The following is a 21,004-nucleotide window of genomic DNA, read 5'->3' on the forward strand; positions in this document are numbered from 1 at the left end:
AGGGGTGTGCAGGAGGCAGCTGATTGATGTTTCTCTCTCATCGATGTTTCTAACTATCCCTCTTCCTTCCTCTCTTTAAAAAATCAATAAAATATTTTTTTATAAAAGATGTCATTCCATTATCTTCTGACTTAACTTTTGTCTCTGTTGAGAACTCAGTGTTAATTCTTCTTTATGTAATGTGTCTCCTCCCCCCTGCCCCCCCCCCCCCCCTCCAGCTACATTTAAGATTTTTCTATTTATCCCTGTTTTTTTTGTGTTTTTTTAAAGAAATTTGATTCTAATGTACTTTTGTGTGGTTTCATATTATAGTCTCCATGTTTGTTCCCTTACAAGATTGAGGACCCCCCCTGAGTGTGCTTGTCATTCCAGGGTTCATTGAGCTTTTTTAGTCTGTGGATGTATAGTGTTCATCAGATTTAGAAACCTGCAGCCATGATTTCTTCTAATGTTTTTGTCTTTTCCCTTGACTACTTAACATTGTTTCACAAATCACTAAGTTTTGGTTCATTTTCTTCAGTCTTTTTTTCTTTTTATACTTCAGATTGGACAGTTTCTATTATGTTTTCATGTTGGCTGATATTTTGTTTCACCAGCTATTAATCTTCTATTAAGTGTATTCAAATACTGTGTTTTTTAGTTCTTGAAAGATTTTTATGTCATCCATTTCTTGTGTGATTGTGTCCATATTTTCCTTTAAATCCTTGAGAATAATTGTAATAGCAATTTAAGAGCCCTTGTTGCTAATTTTATTATTCCTGCCATTTCATCCACTGATGGATTTTTCTGAAAGTTATGCGTCATGTTCCTCAGAATCATCATATGTCCAGTCATTTTTGATTGGATGCTGGGCATGCAGTTCTAGATTTTGTTGTTTTCCTTTATAGAGAACTTACTCTGGCTGTTGTTTCAGTGACTTGTGGATCATATTTGTTCTTCAGAGGCTTGTTTTTAATCTTTGTTAGGGGTAATCTAGGGTACATTTTACTCTGTGGCTAGTTTAGGCCTAAAACTGAAGCATGGTTCTTCTCTGATCTCTACTGAATGTCCCAGGGGACCAATCAGGACTCTTTACCTCTTTACTCTTGCTTGTCAAATCATGAACATCTCCCAGCCCTTTGTAAGATTGGCCATTTTATTTTTGCCTGGCTTAGTGGTCTTTCATGCTATACACTTGGCTTATCCTATATAATAAAGAGGTAATATGCAAATTGACTGTCACACACTTGCACAAGATGGCCACCCCCATGTGGGCACAAGATGGCTGGCAGGAGAGAGCAATTAGGGGCGACCAGGTCAGCAGGGGAGGGCAGTCAGGGGTGCCCAGGCTGGCAGGAGAGGGCAGTTCGGGGCAACCCAGACTGGCAGGGGAGGGCAGTTAGGGGCAACTGGGCCGGCAGGGGAGAGAAGTTAAGGGTGACCGGGCTGGCAGAGGAGGGCAGTTAGGGGCGACTGGGCTGGCAGGACCAGTAGGGGAGGGCAGTTGGGGGCGATCAGGCTGGCAGGGGAGCAGTTAGGGGGTGATCAGGCTGCAGGCAGAAGCGGTTAGGGGCAATCAGGTAGGCAGGCAGGCAGGCGAGCGGTTGGGAGCCAGATTGTGAGAGGGATGTCCCAGATTGGAGAGGGTGCAGGCTGGGCTGAGGGACAACCCTCCCCCCCCCCCCCCAGTGCATGAATTTTGTGTACTGGCCTCTAGTTGTTCAATAACAGACCCACAGATTCATATATATCGTTCTCGGCAGAGCTTCCTCTTGTTTGATACTCCACTCCATAAATTATAGTTGCTTCAACTCTCTAAACTTTGATAGTATCTCCTCAGCTCAGAGTGTCAGTGCTATGCTTGGGTTACTGCTTTCTGTATTATGATCTGAAAAGTGCCCCCAGGAAGAAAGCTGAGTCAATTGCAGGAATAGAGAGCTTATCTCTCCCTCAACCAACAGAAAGGGGCAGAACTGCAGTCAGTTCTGTAGATAGAGGATTAATTTGATAAAACCCAAGTTCTGTGGCATTTTGGGAAAAAGAAATAGCTCATCCTTTTTTCCCCTCTAAATCATACCAGAAAAGGTAATAGACAAAGGTCGTCATCTTTTGAAGGGAGCATTTGTTAGGTACAAGATTTTCACCTGTCCCCCTTTACCATTATTGCCAATTAATGGCAGACCCAACTGTAACCTACGAATGGGAACATAACAATGTAAAGCTTCATACAGCTCTTGTAACAATTATAACTGAACAGAGAATACAATATGATTAGCCCCTGGGCTTGAGGGGCACTGTTTAAAGGCAGGGCTTTCACGCTTACAGGGTGGCAGGTACCCTACATGTTTCTGCTGCACCCTGTGACAGCTGTCTGAGATCTCAACATTTCCAAAGTTATCACAAGGAACTGAGCATTCATAATACCCGAGAGCAGTTCTCACCCTGGAACATTCTAGCATCAGCAGGGCATGCCTCTGGCCCACATCAATGAAGTCAGACGCTGGCAGTGGTGCTTGGCTATCGATATTTTTAGTAAAGACCTCAGGTGATTCTAAGGGGAAGCTAGGTTTAAGGACCATTCTCTTAGACCAGGGGTCCTCAAACTACGGCCCGCGGGCCACATGCAAATACAAATATTGTATTTGTTCCCGTTTTGTTTTTTTTACTTCAAAATAAGATATGTGCAGTGTGCATAGGAATTTGTTCATAGTTTTTTTTTAAACTATAGTTCGGCCCTCCAACGGTCTGAGGGACAGTGAACTGGCCCCCTGTTTAAAAAGTTTGAGGACCCCTGCCTTAGACTGTTAGTCCACATGAAACTGGACAGCAGAGGAGAATATAGAGTTTTAATGGTTTCCCTGACCTTCTCCGTGGGCTCCTTTTGTCTCCCTTAACATTTTTTTTTGCCCTGTTTAAATCTACCCACCCCACTATGTCTGCATCACATTTCTTTTCTTGAGAATAATCCATCAGTTCTGAAAATGAAATGCTCAAATGGGACATGCTCTCCAGCCTAGGACTTTCTGGTGATTTAATTATCTAATTACTGAAGCCGGCTGCCAAGCACAAAAGATTTCATTCAATTTCACTATTTTATAACACAGTTCAAAGAACATTTGAACTTCTAATTCAATTTTTGTTCTTTTGAGACTATTCTACAGAGTTTCGCGTGTCTCTAATGACAACTCCATTACTGGACTTGTAATCACTCTGGGGTTGTCATTTATTTTTGGAGTATAGAATACATATGCTGACGGAGAAACTGGCGCTCAGATGGCTTAATTCTTCTGAACTCTTTTTGTCTTACGTAGACTCCCCTGACGGAAAAGACAGAGGCTTGACAGGAAGGAAAGCTAATGGAGACACAGAGGATACGAAGACCGAGGTAGAAGGGACAGCAGCCAGGCGAAGAGGCAAAGTGCTTCTCTTTCCTCATGTGTCTGCTCTTGAGAACTGCAAACACTTCTAAGCTCAAGAGCATGTCTGCTCACTGCTCTTTACACCCCAAAGCCAGAAAAGCTGCGCAGTTCTGGGCAATAAAGGAAGTTGTGTGGTTAAGACAGCATTCCCAGACCTTGACTAAAGAGCTGCTTTGTTTGAGAAGCTATGATTCTGCAACTGAGCCTCCACGGTTCAAGGGTTGAAAGGAGTGGCAAGCTGTGGGAGACTCCTTCCAGCCAGCCAGAGGACCAAACAATACCAGCCACCACCAGGGTGATGTCACAGCCACACACATCACAATCTTGGTATCAAATTTGCCACACTTCAGCGATGTTTCAGAAATTCCACCCCTGCCCTCAAACCAACAAATGTTCACTTTTGAAAGCACTACCATACAAACAATACATTTAAGAATTTTTTCTCTCTTGAGTGTCCATTAGGGAAAGACACTTTCCAAATGGCCAGCAGGTGGCGCTACAAGGAAGGGGCAGTGTGAGAAGGGGCTTGTCCTCCCTCCATAAACCACAGGTAAGAGCCTGGGGGAGGACATACCCTCTCTGCCCTGCACAAGTGTTGTCTGGCTTGCAGGGTACCATTGGCCTTGAATTATTTTCCAACATTCTAAAGATGAACACAGATATTTTATTTAAAAAAAAAACCTGTATTTCCTGATTCTCTAGGGTTGCTGAAATGTCCAGGCACACTGACTGTAATACTGTTAGGTGAAGAGCTGGCTGGAATTGAGTGGTAACTGACCTTAGAGGGGCCTCTTGCCACTGTCCCTTCTCCACTTTTGTTGAGTTACTCTCGACACTGTGGGCACTGGACTTTGCCACCTGGCACACACCCTCAGCCCAACCCAGACATTCATTTCATTGCAGAGTGTCTTTAAAATTGCAAAGCAAGGAGAAGCTAATGCAAAGGATGGGGGACTTCACAGACGACATGATTCATAAAAGTATTTAAATGAACTTGCATGGGACAGCCAAGGCAACGTCACCTTGCAGGCCTGAGTACGGAGCCATGCTGTCTGGTGTGTCAGATCTTACAGTCCATGACGGGGCCTCTCGGGCCAGCTGCCTTTCTGTTTATTCTCTGGCAGGTAGAATAAGGGCAAAGCATCTTCTTGCCTTAATGAGGTGGTGAAACATGTAGGGCTCATGCCTCTGTGAGCTGAAGCAAGAAAGGGCTGTGGTCTGAAGCCCTTCCTTGTCGGACCTCCCTGGTGGAGGAGGCTACACCCCACTGCCTACTGTGGATGCCACACCTGAGTGGCTGCGCCAGGCTCCTGGGCGGCTCTGTCTTTTACCAATGTTTGAACTACGAACTCCTCGAAGTCAAGGAGCCAGCTCTCTACCCTCAAGGATCAACCTCCTACCGAAGGCAGGCGGCGTGAGGTTGATACATAAAGCAGACACATGATCGCATGAAGGGCGGCCCCGCCCCAGCCCCTCAGTGCCCACCACCAGGAGATGCATTATTCAGCATGCGATTGGCTCACGAGATTCGTGCCACAAAGGGTCATTTCCCCTCCCGTTTTGGTTCCCATAGAGTGCACACATTCCTCAATAATGGGAAAAGGTAAGGAAAATATTATGGGACACACTATCCAGATAGAATGCAGATGTTTTTCTCCACAAGATCATCCATGATGGCTTCTTTTCCTTATGAATTAATCATCTAGATACCTCATAGGTCCTTGTAAAAAAAAAAAAAAAAAAAAAGCTCAGCTGACTGTCTCACCACTGGGCCTGCTCACTGGGGGGAAGCAAGGAGCCGGAACACTAACCAGGAAGTCGTCACTGGCTGTTATTATGCTCCATGGGGCTCCTGTGCTCTCAGCTCTCCTCGGAAAAACAGAGGTTTAATGGGCTTTTCATGTGTAAAAGCACGCGGAGCTTAAAGAAGTGGCTATCCATTGACTACGGTTGCAGTGGAAGGTCTCGACCCAGATTATGTGTGTGAGGGAGGAAACCGTGGCTCACCCTTAGGGGAGGATGGTGGAAAGAACCCTGGTGGGTGCTGCTGTGGGGCCAGGGGTGTGGGAGGCGGGGAAAGCTGACTTTGGGCAAATAAGACAGAAGACATCGTCCACAAGGAACAGTCTGTACCTGGAGCTGTCGCATCTGCTGCAGCTGGAGCCGGAGCTCGGCCACATTCCGCCTCATGTCGAGCAGGCTCAGGTGGACGGCCGAGGTGCCGGCGGCCAGGGGCTGGCTGGGTGGCCCCAGGGACTCCAGGGCGCCGAGAGTCTTCCCGCCAGAAACATGGGGCGTTCCTATGAGAAAAGAGCAGCAAAGACCCTAAGAAAGCCAGACAGGAACGGCGAAGTTAAGTTCCACCCCATCACAGACAACTTGACTCTAAAAATGCCCATTTCCTTCACTGTGAAAATTTAAAAAAAAAATTATGCGGGTCCTCTATATGACAAAAGTAAGGAATTAAATTTAAATAAAGTATGGAAACCTCATGTCACACTGCAGCATGCACTCTTTAACAATCATGTGCTAGAAGCTTAGTGCCAAAGGGAGGCAGATCAGTGCAGTATCTAAAGCAGGAGGCCGTGTGGGAAGCTGTCTGTCTGTCCACACAGCTTCTGTGGATGTATACAGGGGTGCAGAGAAAGATCAGATGTATCTGGAACAAAGGATTAACAGTATGTCCGGCTGTTGGTATTCCATGAGGTTTATATTACTACTTTTTCCTTTTTTAAATCTGCATAGTGGATCTCTGTAATTTTATAACAGAAAAATAATTTTAAAATTCTGGGACCTAACACAGGATCTCCGTGACTATTTCATGCAGGCAGATGTATCCCAAGATGCCCTTAGTTCTGAGCAGAGATTGGGCCGATCACGAAGGGAAGACGAATGAGAAATGAGTTTCTTCTGAATCTTTTCAGCTTTCCAGACCGAAAGCAGCAGGACCTCTGTCCTAGTCCCGACGGTGAGAAAAGCAGGCGTGATGTGAGAATTCTTTAGGAGAGGAAGCCAGGCAGCAGAAACAGCCTCTTCCTCCATAGTTCCTAGCTGCCATAAACGTTGGCTCCTGGAGTCCAACTCAAATAAACCTCATTCACTTTATAAGTTCATCTGGGAAGAGCCTGATTTGACGAAGTTTGCTTTAAAAGGTCATAAAAGATCCCAATAACACAGGATGAGCAAGGTACAGGAATCAAAAGGAAGTGCTATTTATATATTGTTTAAAGATAACGAATGCAGTTCTCTGGAAGAGGCCACCAGAGTAAAATCCTCACCACACCCACACGCACACTCACACCCACACCCACACGCACACTCACACCCACACGCACACTCACACCCACACCCACACCCACACGCACACCCACACGCACACTCACACCCACACCCACACCCACACGCACACCCACACTCACACCCACACGCACACTCACACTCACACCCACACGCACACTCACACCCACACCCACACGCACACTCACACTCACACCCACACGCACACTCACACCCACACCCACACGCACACCCACACCCACACGCACACTCACACCCACACCCACACGCACACTCACACCCACACGCACACTCACACCCACACGCACACTCACACCCACACCCACACGCACACTCACACCCACACGCACACTCACACCCACACGCACACTCACACCCACACGCACACTCACACCCACACCCACACGCACACCCACACGCACACTCACACCCACACGCACACTCACACCCACACCCACACGCACACTCACACTCACACCCACACGCACACTCACACCCACACCCACACGCACACTCACACTCACACCCACACGCACACTCACACCCACACCCACACGCACACCCACACCCACACGCACACTCACACCCACACCCACACGCACACTCACACCCACACGCACACTCACACCCACACGCACACTCACACCCACACCCACACGCACACTCACACCCACACGCACACTCACACCCACACGCACACTCACACCCACACCCACACGCACACTCACACCCACACGCACACTCACACCCACACCCACACGCACACTCACACCCACACTCACACCCACACTCACACCCACACTCACACCCACACGCACACTCACACCCACACCCACACGCACACCCACACTCACTTCTGAAGGGGCTGGAAACTCTTTCCTGTAAAGGACAAAGTGGAGGGTGTGCCACGGGCCCAGCTGGCCTCCCACCACAGAACCCTGGCGTTGCTCTCCTGCCCTGGAATGGCTACAGCCAGTGGTGTCTCTTCCCATCTCAGCTCAGCACCCGTGGGAACCTTGCCTTTCTCAGCACATGCAGGGCTGCTGCCCTGGAGGCTCTGACCAACTTTTGGCAGTCTCCTCGCCCCCGAATAAAAATCACCCTCATCAAAGCAAGACTTGCTCCGATTACAATCTAGTCCCAGGTTAAGGGGCGGTCCTGTCACTGGGCAGCAGGCAGTGAGTAGATGTCCATTTTTAAACAACCAGTGAGCCCACCCCTGTGGCAATGCTGGTGTTCCTTTGGAAAGGAGGGAAGTGAATTATCAAGCACCACATGTTCATGTGGAGCATAACTTCACTAAATGGAGAAAATACTTGGTCTTCAACACACACACACACACACACACACACACACACACACACACACCTACCTATATAGAAATGATTAGTTTCATTCCTTGATCTGACCAAAGTTTTACCTTAAGTCCAGTCAGTAAGAGAACCATGACTCTGCTTCTTCTTGCCTCCTGTCCAGGCTCCCTCTTAGACTCAACAATGACTAAGGCATCCCACCTTAATAAAAGCATGACTGACATTCCTTATTTACAAAGACAAAAAATTAGAAACACCTGCAGCCTTTTCCAGATCTCATCTCTTGATGTGAAAACATTGCAGGTGGGTATTTTCTTCAGCTACTCAAAGACTGAATCATAAGGTCTAAGGCAGTGGTTCTCAACCGTGGCTGCACATTAGAATCACCTGGGAATCTTTTTAAAATCCTGATTTCTGGGTCTCATCCTCCGGAAATTCTGTTTCTTTGTTATGGGGTGGGGCCACAACATTAGTAACAAAGAAACAGAATTTCCGGAGGATGAGGCCCAGAAATCAGGATTTTAAAAAGATTCCCAGGTGATTCTAATGTGCAGCCACAGTTGAGAACCACTGGTCTAAGGAAAACGCTGACTCATACATGACTTAGCTGAAGGTGAATGAATGGTGAAAGGTTTCCATAGGAGAACATCTAGTAACATTTCCAGCAATAGCAGCATGTCAGAATTAACAGCATCTTCAAGATCAAGTATTCTGAGAGAATCACAATAAATAGGAAGTTTTTCTCTTAGAATCGGCCAAGTTACTTTATCATCACTCAATCCCTCCTTCTCTTTACATTCTGAGGGCACTGGTGCACCTCACCAACCTCCTGCCTGGAGGAGAGGCCAGAATCTGTTAGAATTAAATGCTGATAACCGGTTAAAAAATATCTTTCACAACAAAGTTTCTTTATGGACTCTATACTCATTTCAAAAATTTCTTCATCTATAACTTCTTAATCCACTAAATTTGGTTTCTAATTCCATCGTTCACAGAAATGGCTCTTTATAAGGTGGGCAATGGTCGGCTGTCTACCCAACAGACACCTCCTTGGTGTGATGCTGGGCTCCATTAGCCACCTCTTTCCTTTTCAATTTAAACTCTCCTGTCCCTTGTCTTCTTCCCTCTCCACTACTCCATCTTGGTCAATCTCCTTTCTAATGTCTTCCTTGGCCAACTTTAAAAAGCCTGGCCTGTTCTGTCCTGGTCCTGTTTCTTCTCTCACTGGACGTGCTTTCCAGGGAGGTCACTTCCTCTACCGCCACCTGCCAAGGTCCCTCACATCTTTGTCTCCAGCATACAATTCTCTTCAGATCCGCATACCAGTACGTTCGTGTTGCTACAGGACTTACCAGTACGTTCATGTTGCTACAGGACTTTTCATCTTCCCAGACCCCTTTCTGTCTCTGTACATCTGACCTTAGCCAGTGGCACTATTATAGACTCAGTTACTTAAATCAGAAACCTGGAAATCATCCTCAGCATCCACTTCCTAGTTGTGTGACCTTGGCAGGGCAACTCAACCTCTCTCACTCTCAGTTTCCTCATCTGTAAAAGGTGTGGAAGGGTTATTGTGTGAGATAATGGAATTAACACAGGTAAACTGCTTACTAGTAGCCTGGTGTCTGGCACAGAGGGACTCCCCACTGCAATCAGCTGTGATTATGTCTCTGAGCAGAGTGGGCGGGAAAAGCCTCTGCCTCCCTCCCCTCCTCCCCTGGAGTGTCACAGGGCCAGACGCTGGGGGTGACAGCAGCAGGCTGAGAGCTATAGGCAGGTGCCCTGAAATCCACACACGGAGCTGGATTTGGTGAGTAGGGACCACGAGTGATAAGTTCCCCTTCAGATCAGTTCACAGGACCTGGGGTCTGCTCACCACATCCACACGCAGGTGGTCACATTCTGCTCCCAACATGCACAGATGAACAAGGATTCATCGTGCAGTTTGTCCTCAGAAACACCCTCCATTCTGTGCACATCACCCTTTCCAGGCAATGGCCTCCCTTCCTCCTCCCCAGTCACTGTTAGGTAATACACTTCAGTTGAGTGTATCTCACTATGAAATTTATTACATGCAAATTTAATGTACCCTGTTGTGATAGAAAGAACCTGGGTTTGGGGACTGGCCAGACTGGCTGTGACTCTTACTAACTGTGTGGCTAACATCTTTCTTACAGGGTTGTGTGTTAAATTATATAACACCCTGTATAAAGTACAAAGTATGCCTTTGAAATGGGAGGTTCCTTCTGTTCTCTTATACCCACAGAATCACATATTCCTAAAGTAACAGGAAGTTTGGGTTTTCCTTTTCCTTTACCCTTGGACAAATGAGCTCCTTAGCTCCTATTGTAATTCCATGTACTTGTCTACAGAACAGGCGTAATTCTTCTCTTACAGCTTACTTCCTTGGGTTCTGGAAGAATTAATATATTTTGTGCACTGTACAGGCTGCTATGGCAACGAAAGCCCGGCGGACCACATCTAGCCCTGACACACTAGAATGAGAAAGACCAAACTCAGCAGAGACGCAGGGGAGCAAACACACTTGCTTGTTCCTGGTGGCATTGCAAATTGGCTCAGCCTCTCAAAAGAGAAACTGGCAGCATGTTGCCAGAGATACTCAACTGTTCGTCCCTTTGGACTTACTGATTCCACTTTGGGAAATACTACATCCTAAGGAAATTACACCCGTTCCTTCCCCCTTGCTCCAAAAAAGACATTTACAAAATTATTCAAAATAAAGAAATGAAAAACCTATACATCTTTAAAGGGACTGGGCACCTTAACACAAAAAGATGAGGAAAAAAATGACAGGTGGGTGGCCCCTGTGGATGTGTTCCTATGTGGAACTGTGTGCAGTCTTCTTCCCTGGGAATGGGAATAATGAGGATGGGCCAGGAGTTAATGGGTTGTTGTATGAAGAGCACCTAGAACAGTGCCTGGCACATTGGAAACACTCACTAAAGGTCACTCATTGCAATGATGATGATGATGTCACCCAAAGTGAAAGGACTAAAAGCAGGGTACAAAGCAGCACGTACTATTGGTTAGAACAATGATATCAGATACTCATCATTTCTGGGCCAGAATCCAGAGGGATGGGGTGATTTAGTGTCTGTAGTTTCCTTCTGTTCCCTTCACTTTGCGATACAATTGACCTAGACCACGGTGCAACTTTAAAGTGCAGAGCATGTTGCTTTGGTACACTTACATATGCCATATGGTCACCGCTGTGTGTTAGCTAAAACGCCTGTCATGTCTCATAATTACCATTTCCTTTTTGTGGTGTGAACATTTAAGATCTACTCTCTTGGCAACTTTCAAGTATATAGTTCAGTATTTTTTTTTTTTATTGAATTTATTGGGGTGACATTGGTTAATAAGAGTATAGGTTTCAGGTGTACAATTCTATAATACATCACCTGTATGTTTATCACCCCAAGTCAAGTCTCCTTCCATCATGTATTCCCCTTATACCCTATTCTCCCTCCCCCCGCTGCCTTTTCCCCCTACTAATCACCATACTGTTGTCTGTGTCTATGAGTTGTTGTTTTTTTCTGCTTAATTCTTTCAAGGATTTTCACCCAGCACACGCCCACCCTCCACAGCTATCAGTCTGTTCTCTGTGTCTAAGAGTCTGTTTCTGTTTTGCTTGTTAGTTTATCTTGTTCATTAGATTCCACATATAAGTGAAATCATATGGCACTTGTCTTTCTCTGATGTATTATTATCTATAATCACCATGCTGTGCACTGATTCCACAGAACTTACTCATCTTCCAACTGGAAGTTTGTACTTTCTGACCAACAGCTCACCATTTCCCATCTCCCAGTAACCACCATTCCACTCTCTCTTTCTATGAGTGCCATAAGTTCCCTTTCCCCTTAAATTCATAATAGATCAAAAAAGAAATGAGTGAACAAGTATCTCCAAAACAAACTGGCACTTGCTCTGAAGACAAGTTTAGTGATTTCTGTGAAATAATTCTCTGGATGCACGGCCACTGATTAACTTCTAAGTAAACCAACAGGCCCCAGAGGCCCGGGAGGGCTGGAAGGCCAGCCCTGCTGGCTGAGCAGCTGAACTGCCTGCACGTAGCCCAGGACTAACCGAGGTCCAGCTGAAGTCCCAGATTCTGCCCTTTCCACCACGCTGCACGACACTCTGTGGCTTCCCCAAATTAGAGGTTTCACCCAACTTGCCACATGCTTCCTGTGTAATTCAGTGGCTGAACACGTCCCTGGTAATGATTCTATTTCTAACCCAGTGGGAAGGACGACCTCATATTCTCGACAGAGGTCTGCCTTGAGCCTGCAGGATAAGATGTGCATCAAATATACCAGGATACTAGGGAATTCCACATGGAATTTAATTGGGGCCCTTTGAGAGGGAGGTGAGGGAGGGGGAGGGGGCGCGATGCTGGCATTTAAAAAGCAGGCCTTGGTCCAAGGATACCTTCTTCTCCCGACTCGATCACTGGTGGTCCCTGTCAGCATTCGCCCCTTTTCACCCATTACCATGCTGCCCTGGGCTGAGGTCCTTCCCTAGTGCAGAGCCTTCCAATGGCTTCAATTTGCACTTAGATTATTATCTAAATTCCTCATCCTGGACGGCTCTTCCCTTCCCCCTTCACTACCTAAATCCTGTTCATCTGTCAGGTCTCAGTGTGTGTCACTTCCTCAGGGAAATGTCCTTGGTCTAGGCTAGAACTGTCAGTTAAACATTCATCCTTCACTTTTGCGTCACACTCAATGCTCGTGTAATTACTTGCCCCATATGCATTTCCCCCACGGGATTCGGAATTCTAAGCAAGCAGTTGTGTCTGAATCATGCTCCCTGTCCTTACTCAGTACCAGGCACATAAATATTTGTTGGATGTTTGGCCATATAAATGAGTAAGTGAATGAATAGTGAATGAATGAAAAAAGACTGAAGGGAGAAGACCAAAGGGCTTAGTCCCTCCCAAATTAATGACGAATCTGGAATTTCAGCATTAAGCAGGGAAGGTGAGATGGGGTGGACATTATCGGGAAAGTCTCTGAAATCACACCACATCGATAACTTCGGGAAAGGTCACGGACTTCTGCAACAAGCAGAGTGCACCCACGGCAGCCTGCAGGTTCCCCAATGCTCCAAGAACACTTACCTGCACTCTCTGTGTGGTTCTTATTAGCTGGTGTTTTCATCATCTTCTCGCTGAATAAAAGAAAAAGAGAGTCAGCTATACAGTTTCCAAAATGCCTTTTTTTTTTTTTTTGCCCCCTCCATTCATTATTCTAAGCAATGAGCAGCAGGTAGTGATGGTATCAAGCAATGAGGGGATTTTAGCATCAGCACCACGACTGGCCGGGATGGAAAAGGCTTCCCAGGTGTGCACTGACAGTGCGGGTGGAAGACAGCAGGTGGGCACTCATGACTTTCAGAGGATGGCGGAGGTGGAGACGTGTGGATGGTGGCTGCAGGCACTGCGCAGTGGTCCATGAAGCCACATGCACTGGGAAGCCCATTTACCCTTCTTGGGCCAAAGGGTTACCTTCGACCAAGAATTACCAGAAGGAAAAAACAAACAAACAAACCATGATTCAGAGAGATGTAACTATTTTCAGCCTTGAAATGATTACAAGAAAACGGATTTGAATGAGTGAATTATCTTAATGATTAAAGAGAAACAGATTGAATTATTTAATGGGTTTGTTTCTTCTTTTTACCTAGATGCATCTTTGCTAGTGCTTGTTAGGGGCCCTTTAAAAAGTGCAGACTGAACAAGGCCAGTTAAACTGGCAATCTGTCTCTCCATGGCTTGCATCCTCTCTCTGTAAAACAAGAGAATTGTTTGTTAAAGCTTTATTGACTTTCAGACTGGTTCGTCTGGTGAATGATCACCCGAGGGTCATAAAAGGTACCACCTCGTAGGCCAGCAAAGTGCACCCGCCTGGCTCGGAGAATGTGATGAGCCTGCCAGTACCTGCTGAGCTTGTGTCGTGATGGGAGCCTAAGACTAACCCCAAGACCTCACTGAAAAGATGCTGTGCAGACCTGAGAGGCCTCCTGAGAAACTGGAATGTGTCTCCCTCAGAAACAACTCTGCTTGCGTGGAGTGTTCTCGAGCCTTTCTGCCCTGCTTCTGCCATTTTACTTCTGGCACCAGCGGCGTCCTAGGCCAGCTGTGCCCAGTGGCTCAGGCCTCTAAGCTGTGCTCCTCAGCTGCGGGACTGATGACCGGTTTTGGCGTCAATGATGGGGATGTGTGTTGTGTGTGAGGTAAAACTTGTTTTATCGTCTGAGAGCAACACCAATGACTGTCTCTAAAGACCATGGAAAGATATGGTTGAAATCAATGTCTGACTCTGGGGTGAATGGTGCTCAATCTAATGACACAGGAACTTTAACCTGTGTTAAAGGGCTTCTACAGGATCAAGCAGAAAAACAAATACCCCTAACATGAGTGAATAACCCCAATTGTTTATTGTGCACAGATGCCGCACCTGTTCAGGCTCCCTAATGCTTCATCACAATTCATTTGGCTCAAATTTTTGTACCTCAGACAAGGTCCGTTTCACAGAGCTATTGTCATTATTTTCAATACATTAAACAAACAACATCACTAGTGGCTCCCTCTACTGGCAGAGGGCATCACAACGTGACTGCAGGCAAATTCAGTTACCTTTACTTGGGAGTTTAAAACAATAAAGACAGGCAGGGGAGGGCAGCTTGAGTAGCGGGGGCACCTTGCCGGCCTTCGTGCCCCATGCGCAGGTGTCCTAGTGTGAGCTTGAGACAGAGAAGGGACCCCACTCTTCACTGCGGTCTCAGTGCCGCCAACCTCTCCCAGTGTAAGCGACAATGCTGCCCGTGCTACACACTGCATATGCACGCACTGTGGCTTTTACATAGCAGCCAACTACTTTATCTGGTACCCAGTGGAAATTGTGGTGGTCTGTTCTTTCCCTGGAAAACAATAACTGGTTAAGTTGGACTTATTGAGAGATGCTATATCTATATCTTAAAATTCATGACAATCAAGCAGACTTTCAAGGGTAATTTTGTCCATACACAACTTTTTGGCTTTGCGTTTTGCCTTTGGAATATAACCCTTATGAAACACGGAGTTTAATTTCACAATTACAAGCTTCTGACATCAGAACTCCGTGCATTTTCTTTCGTTTAAAATGGCTGGTCTGTCACAATACTGAGTTTCTTGCATGAAAGTCATGCAGTCTAGGCAGTTCATGGTTGTAAACCCACTAAGGAAAAAGAAAGAATCTAAGCATGAATAGTATGATCTCTTTGCTCTGGTAGTGTGGAAAGGAGAAATCTCGGGCAGTGAGAGTGGGAATCTCCATCTCCATGCAGCGAGCTTCCAGGTGTTTCCAGGTGTGGCAGTGAATGCTGAACCCCTGAGCTGCAAAGCGTTTCCAGTCACACCTATGCTCCTGGCCCCCTCTCTGTCACAGCACAGCGCATGCGCCAAAGAGAAAACTTAGGAAGAAGCTACCCTCAAGAAAGCAGGTTAGTAAATACCTAATGGATATCCCATGTTCATCAGACCCAAGTCGCTATGGCGTCTCAGAAATGATTGGCTAGTGGCTGATCATGCTGCCTGCCATGTGGGAGACACAGACTCACACACATGGGCTCTTGGGAAATGAGTGACTTCCACAAGGACCGGCTGAGTAGCGGGTGACAGCTGTCCAGGGCCCCCGTTCTTCCCACGGTAATGCTAGAAGTCAAACTCGTGACCCTCGGAGTCGAGGTACATTCAGAACCACCTCAAGATGTACTCGTTTCCTGCTCTCATCCAATCCTAGGCAAATACAGAGCACTGCTTTCTTCTTTCTTTTTTCTATTAAAAGCAGCATGACAATTTTTAGGATCTAGACAGCTTTGGTGAGGAAGCGGCTTGAGGGGATCCATGAAGCTGGAGTGTGGGACAGGAAGGCATGGTCACAACATAACTGCAGACAGAGGACAGCACTACTGCGTACGAAATGTAAGAAACAGGTAGGTCTGTGACTGCAGAGAATAAATGAGAATCTGGTAAGAGGGAAATGTCAGAAGAAGGGATTCAACATTGGCTCTAGGCACAGCCCTGATTAGGGCTAAATCACTGTTCTTTCTGAACCCTCACTGGCCAACAGGTTTCGTGACCTTGTCTAAGAAAGGTCAGCATAGCATTAAAAACCAAAACAAAGCACCTGGCCATTCCAGATTCAGGGCATTGATCTGCAACTGATCCATCACAGCGATTGGAATCGCACAACGTTACAGCACAGGCGGGGTGGTCTCCACACGAGCGTCCATAGAGTTGCATTTTCTTGGCTCAGCGGGTACTTGGCTCTTTGCTGCGCTTCCCCAGACAATGGTTTTAGGATGCAGAGGAAGACAACCCACAAACCCACACCCCTCTTCTTACTCCCTAGGGATCATGTCCACATAGCTACAGAGCTTCCTGGGGACAAGGTCTGGATGCTTTGAAGGAAAGGCCCTAGACTCAGGCCTGGTATCACACCCTTGGTTCTCCTTTTTGTATCTGTGAGGCTAGAAGAAAGTGCTCCCTGGGTGGCCTCCTCTGTGCTATGCCACCAGCTGGGCCCCAGAAGGAAGACAGGATCTTTCAGAGCCTCCAGAGTTCAGAACACTTGAGCTGACACCTGAGGGGAGCAATTCTCTCCCATTGCCCAGGTAACAGTGGGTCCTGCACGTGGCCGAGATGCTGACTGCACACGCGTGTTCCACTGCCTTGGCCAAAACCACGTTACAAAAATACAATTTTTCGACACATGGAAATGAGAAAACTTTTCCCCTCCTATTTAATCATCAAAGTGTTTCTGGTTTCAGGATTCATTTGAGGGAGATTATCTGATTTATAAATTCATAAATAAGATTGTCTTTCCATTTCATGGTTGGTAATCTGGAAACAATTTTATGGTTTAACTAAATTACAGCAACTGGAAACTTATGCAGCTTTTGCCCATGATGAAATGTTATGAAGTATGTTTTAATGTGAAAGGGGGAAAAAAGTGAAATGCAGTGAAAGAAGAGAAATTATATATGACCCTCTCATTTTATTGCAGGGACAATTTTGTATAATAATCATCAAAATATTAAAGATGCTTAAGCTCATTCTTGCCAATATCGCTAGGTTTAAGGTATTACACGATTGGTATAATTACTGTTGAAAAAATGGTTTAAAAGTGATTTCATAAACCATTTTCTATCATTCCATAAACCATATTTATGGGATTAGTATATATGGTTAACTAGTCATTTAGCACAGTAAGTCAGCCTGGATGAATGAATGTTTTCAGGGCCCAACCATAATATTAATAAAAACTCAAGTCCAAATCCAGGGAAAGTGCTGATCCCAGTATTGAAATTCCTGCTGCGACAATGGGCTTTCCTGCAAGCACCTGTCTGTGAAGACATAGCAAAGCCCACACTGCTCACAGTCTGCTCTGTCTTCAGAGTAGAGGGACGGAAAAATGTGCATTTGAGGGAATATTTTTAGTCAGTAACTCCACTTATACAACGTTTTTGATTCAAGTTTTCACCTCTAACATTTTTGACCATGGACTTGCCTTTGTTCTGAGCCCTCATTACTGAGTTAAGTCCTTATCATTGCCTATCTGAGTAAATTAATGGCTATTAAAAAACAAGTCAAGGCTGTAACAAGTCTGAGACTGGTAATTCCCCTGTAATGAAGCCCTTAGGCTATGTTTTTAAAGATCCTAAACAAATGCTGGGGATCTAGGTGAAACCAGCCAAGGGAGCCGATAGGATTGCTTAGGCCCCCAGTCAGGGGCATTCTCCTCCCTAACCAGTTACTAACGTTGAGACCTAGTGGTGCAGGACAGCCAGTAACAATGATTGTAACCAGGGCTGGCATTCTGAGAGTACTTTGTAGGTGGTCCATCAATTCACTTCTAGTTCTAATATTGTCTGATTTGTTTTTTGCTCCGGCTCATTCCTCTACCCCCAGAAAGGGACAGTCAATGAGTCCTCAACAAATGTTTTTGAGCACTTAAGCTGTGCTACACGCCACAGTGCAAGCTGCTGTGGACACAGCAGCGATAGAGTACCATCATTAAGCAGTACCTTCCTTTCACAAAGTCACTTTTTTTTTTTTTCTGGGAGAAATCTCAGCGAATTAAAGCCCAGTGCCAAAGGCATTTCCCAGAACTGAATAGTGAACAGGCTTCAAGTTGTTTGCTCATGCCCTGACTCTCTGGTATGAAGGGAAAAAAATCAAAGTAATTGAAGACTCTATTTTCAAATGAGTTCAACAAAACACTGGAATTCAAATGATCTGAACTTGTGATACAGCTTCAAAGAGGATTCTGAGCAGCCAGCTTTCTATTTTTGCCCGCACTCTAACCTATTGGTGAAAGAACTATATACTAAAGACATTCTTCCAAAAACTTCCAACAAATGTTAACTTTTCATTCAAGCATCCAGATGTAGTGAGGCAATATTGATGGAGTTGATGGTGACTACAATGGGGCTACAGTGTTCTGTGCGCATTAATATTGTCCCCCTACCACTGCACCCCTTTAAAGATAACGACCATATCTTGCACTTTTCTTGCATGTACAAACATTAGATGAGGACTGAATACATACAGGGTCATTAAAAAATATTGTTTATAACCCTGACCTTGAGGGCTGCTGTTTGTTCTCCTGCCCACTGCTCATGGAGAAGAAAGGAGTTCTATGTTCCCTATTGCCACTTCATCTCCTCGCTTCTGAATTACTCATCTGTACCTTCCCTGGTGCCATTTGAGACCAAGGCTATGATCATCCACGTTCTCCTATTCCCAATCACTATGTACAGATGCAAAAGTTGGATAGTGAACTGGGGGAAGGTGAAGGGGGAAAAAAGGAGACATATGTACTACTCTTTGTAATACTTCAAGCAATAAAAAAATAAAATAAAAAAAAAAGTTGGACAGTGAAGAAGACCGATGGGGAAAATATTAATTTGAAACACAGTATTGGAGAAGAGAGCTCTACAGGTACCCAGACCACTGGAACGATGAACAAGTGGGTTCTAGAGCAAATTAAGTCTGAAACATCATGAGGCAAAAATGACAAAACTGAAGCTACCTTACTAGGGCACATCAGGAGAAGGCAGGGCTTTTTGGAGAAGACATTAATGCTGGGAAAAATAGAAGGCAGCAGGACACCAAACATGAGACGGATTGACTCCCTAAAAGAAGCCATAGGCATGCATCTCCAGGAGCTGAGCAAAGCTGCTGAGGACAGGGGACGGTGGACATCACTCATTCACAGGGTCTCCAGGAGTCAGAGCTGACTCAATGGCAGATAACACACACACGTTCCCTAACTACATCTAGAAAATTCCCTCACATCCTTGGATGGCTTCAGCCTGGAAAGATGTCCTCCTGTCTGCCACACTGCAGTCCATCATCCTTTGTAGCTTTGGTATCCGTGCTGATAACCCTTTCAAAAGTTTGGCATTATAGATCCTCAAACTCTTCTTCACAGACATTCTCTGACCTTAAGTTATTAGTTGGTTTCTGTCCAACAGATTAGAAACTCCAAAATCCTCTCTAAGTGTAGCAACCTTTAGTTGTCTTCGATTCCCTTAGTCACACAAATCAGCTCTTTACCTACATCCTTACCTCCTTCACCCTCAGTGATCAAGACTGTCTGGAAATTCATTTTAATTTTCCTGCTCCTCACCCTGATGGTCCACACACACTCTCTCCACTGTCCTGACTGGATTCTCTGTGGCTGGGCTCTCTCTCAGCCTTGCAGTTCCTATGCTGGCTGACTACGAAGGAGGGAAATAAATGAGAGGAAAGGACCCCTTTGTGTCCCTTTGTTTCTTCCCCTGTCACTTCCTCTTGGTGATACTTCAAGGAGACAGAGTGTGGAATCCTCTCGTCAGGCAACCTGGTTTCCCCCAAGTCAGGGAAGACAATGACCAAAGCAAAGCTGTTCACCTGGGATGCTCTGCATTTTACTTGTGGCCCATGAAGCTACACACTGAATGACAACTGTAAAGAAATACGTACAAAATGGAGCCCCATCTATGAGGGTCTGGGAAGAAAACGCTACATCTAATCTTCATAAATGTACCAAGGCTTCGAGAGAACGGGAGCTTACAATGAGGCGTGAAGAGAAATGCTGTGGAGGTGATGGCGTCCCGCAATAAATAGTTCCTCATACATTAAAACTGCTGCTATTTACCCAGAATGCCTCAGTGATGTCTAATAATCAATAACCCAATTCAACAATTGCTTTGAGTGAGCACTGTGGTAGCCCTGGGGGTAAATGCTGCCAGAGTCTTTCCTCCTGACCTCAGGCTGCAGATGCCCCAGCTCGGCGGGCACGGCGGCTGGATCCTGCAGGGTGCGGGTGCCGGATGGCAGAGTGGGAGAGGTCAGCGGGGGAAGAGCTACTCCTCCTGAGAGGAGGCATGTGCGGAAGGCGAAGCAAACAGTGGGATTTAGCCAGAAGAAGAAAGGAGAAGAGAGCAGAACAGAGTGTTCTACGTAAGGAGAGTCCAGGCAGAAGCAGAAGCATTGGACCAATAAAATGTGACAGGAGCAAAAACAATGGACTAGGAATTAACCCAGATTTGTGCTTTGACTTCAGAGATGGGCAGAGGCAGGGTGGGGGTGGGGGGGCGGGGGCAGCTTGGAGGCCATTGAGGCAGATCAGGTGGCAGTGGTGTGGCTTGGACCAGAGTGGTGGAGTGAGGCAGAGAGCAATGGCTGGAGGCAGGGAATCTTTGGATACAGAGCTATCTCTGGCTGCCCAGATGTGGAGTGCGAGAGGCAGTAATCAAGATGACACCGAGGCTTTCCGCCTAAGTAATAGATGAAGTTGTCATACATGAGATGGGAAAATAGGTGTTCACTTTTGGACATGCTGAGTTTGACTTGACCACCAGACATCCAAGGGGAGATACAGATCTCCACCCACAAATCACTCAATATCTCTGAGTCTCAGTTTCCTCACCTGTCAACCT

The 21,004-nt window shown here is 46.0% G+C and overlaps 1 protein-coding gene across 9 annotated transcripts in view; it reads right to left on the minus strand.

Annotated features, from left to right (window-relative positions):
- KIAA1217 (KIAA1217 ortholog) overlaps nucleotides 1-21,004 on the minus strand; it is a 307,889-nt gene that overhangs the window by 33,488 nt on the left and 253,397 nt on the right. For 5 of the 9 annotated variants that reach the window (XM_036345037.1, XM_036345036.1, XM_036345034.1 and 2 more), the window contains 3 exons: nucleotides 13,717-13,821; nucleotides 13,155-13,204; nucleotides 5,532-5,698 (listed from right to left, as the gene is read on the minus strand). In XM_036345037.1, the coding sequence (XP_036200930.1) occupies nucleotides 5,532-5,698; nucleotides 13,155-13,204; nucleotides 13,717-13,821 (322 nt within the window). The remainder of the gene's footprint in view (nucleotides 1-5,531; nucleotides 5,699-13,154; nucleotides 13,205-13,716; nucleotides 13,822-21,004) is intronic. The other 4 variants (XM_036345042.1, XM_036345038.1, XM_036345041.1 and 1 more) reach the window with 1 other exon arrangement.

This window comes from Myotis myotis, unplaced genomic scaffold (genome assembly GCF_014108235.1).
Source record: "Myotis myotis isolate mMyoMyo1 unplaced genomic scaffold, mMyoMyo1.p scaffold_m19_p_1, whole genome shotgun sequence".
NCBI classification, from domain to species: Eukaryota; Metazoa; Chordata; class Mammalia; order Chiroptera; family Vespertilionidae; genus Myotis; species Myotis myotis.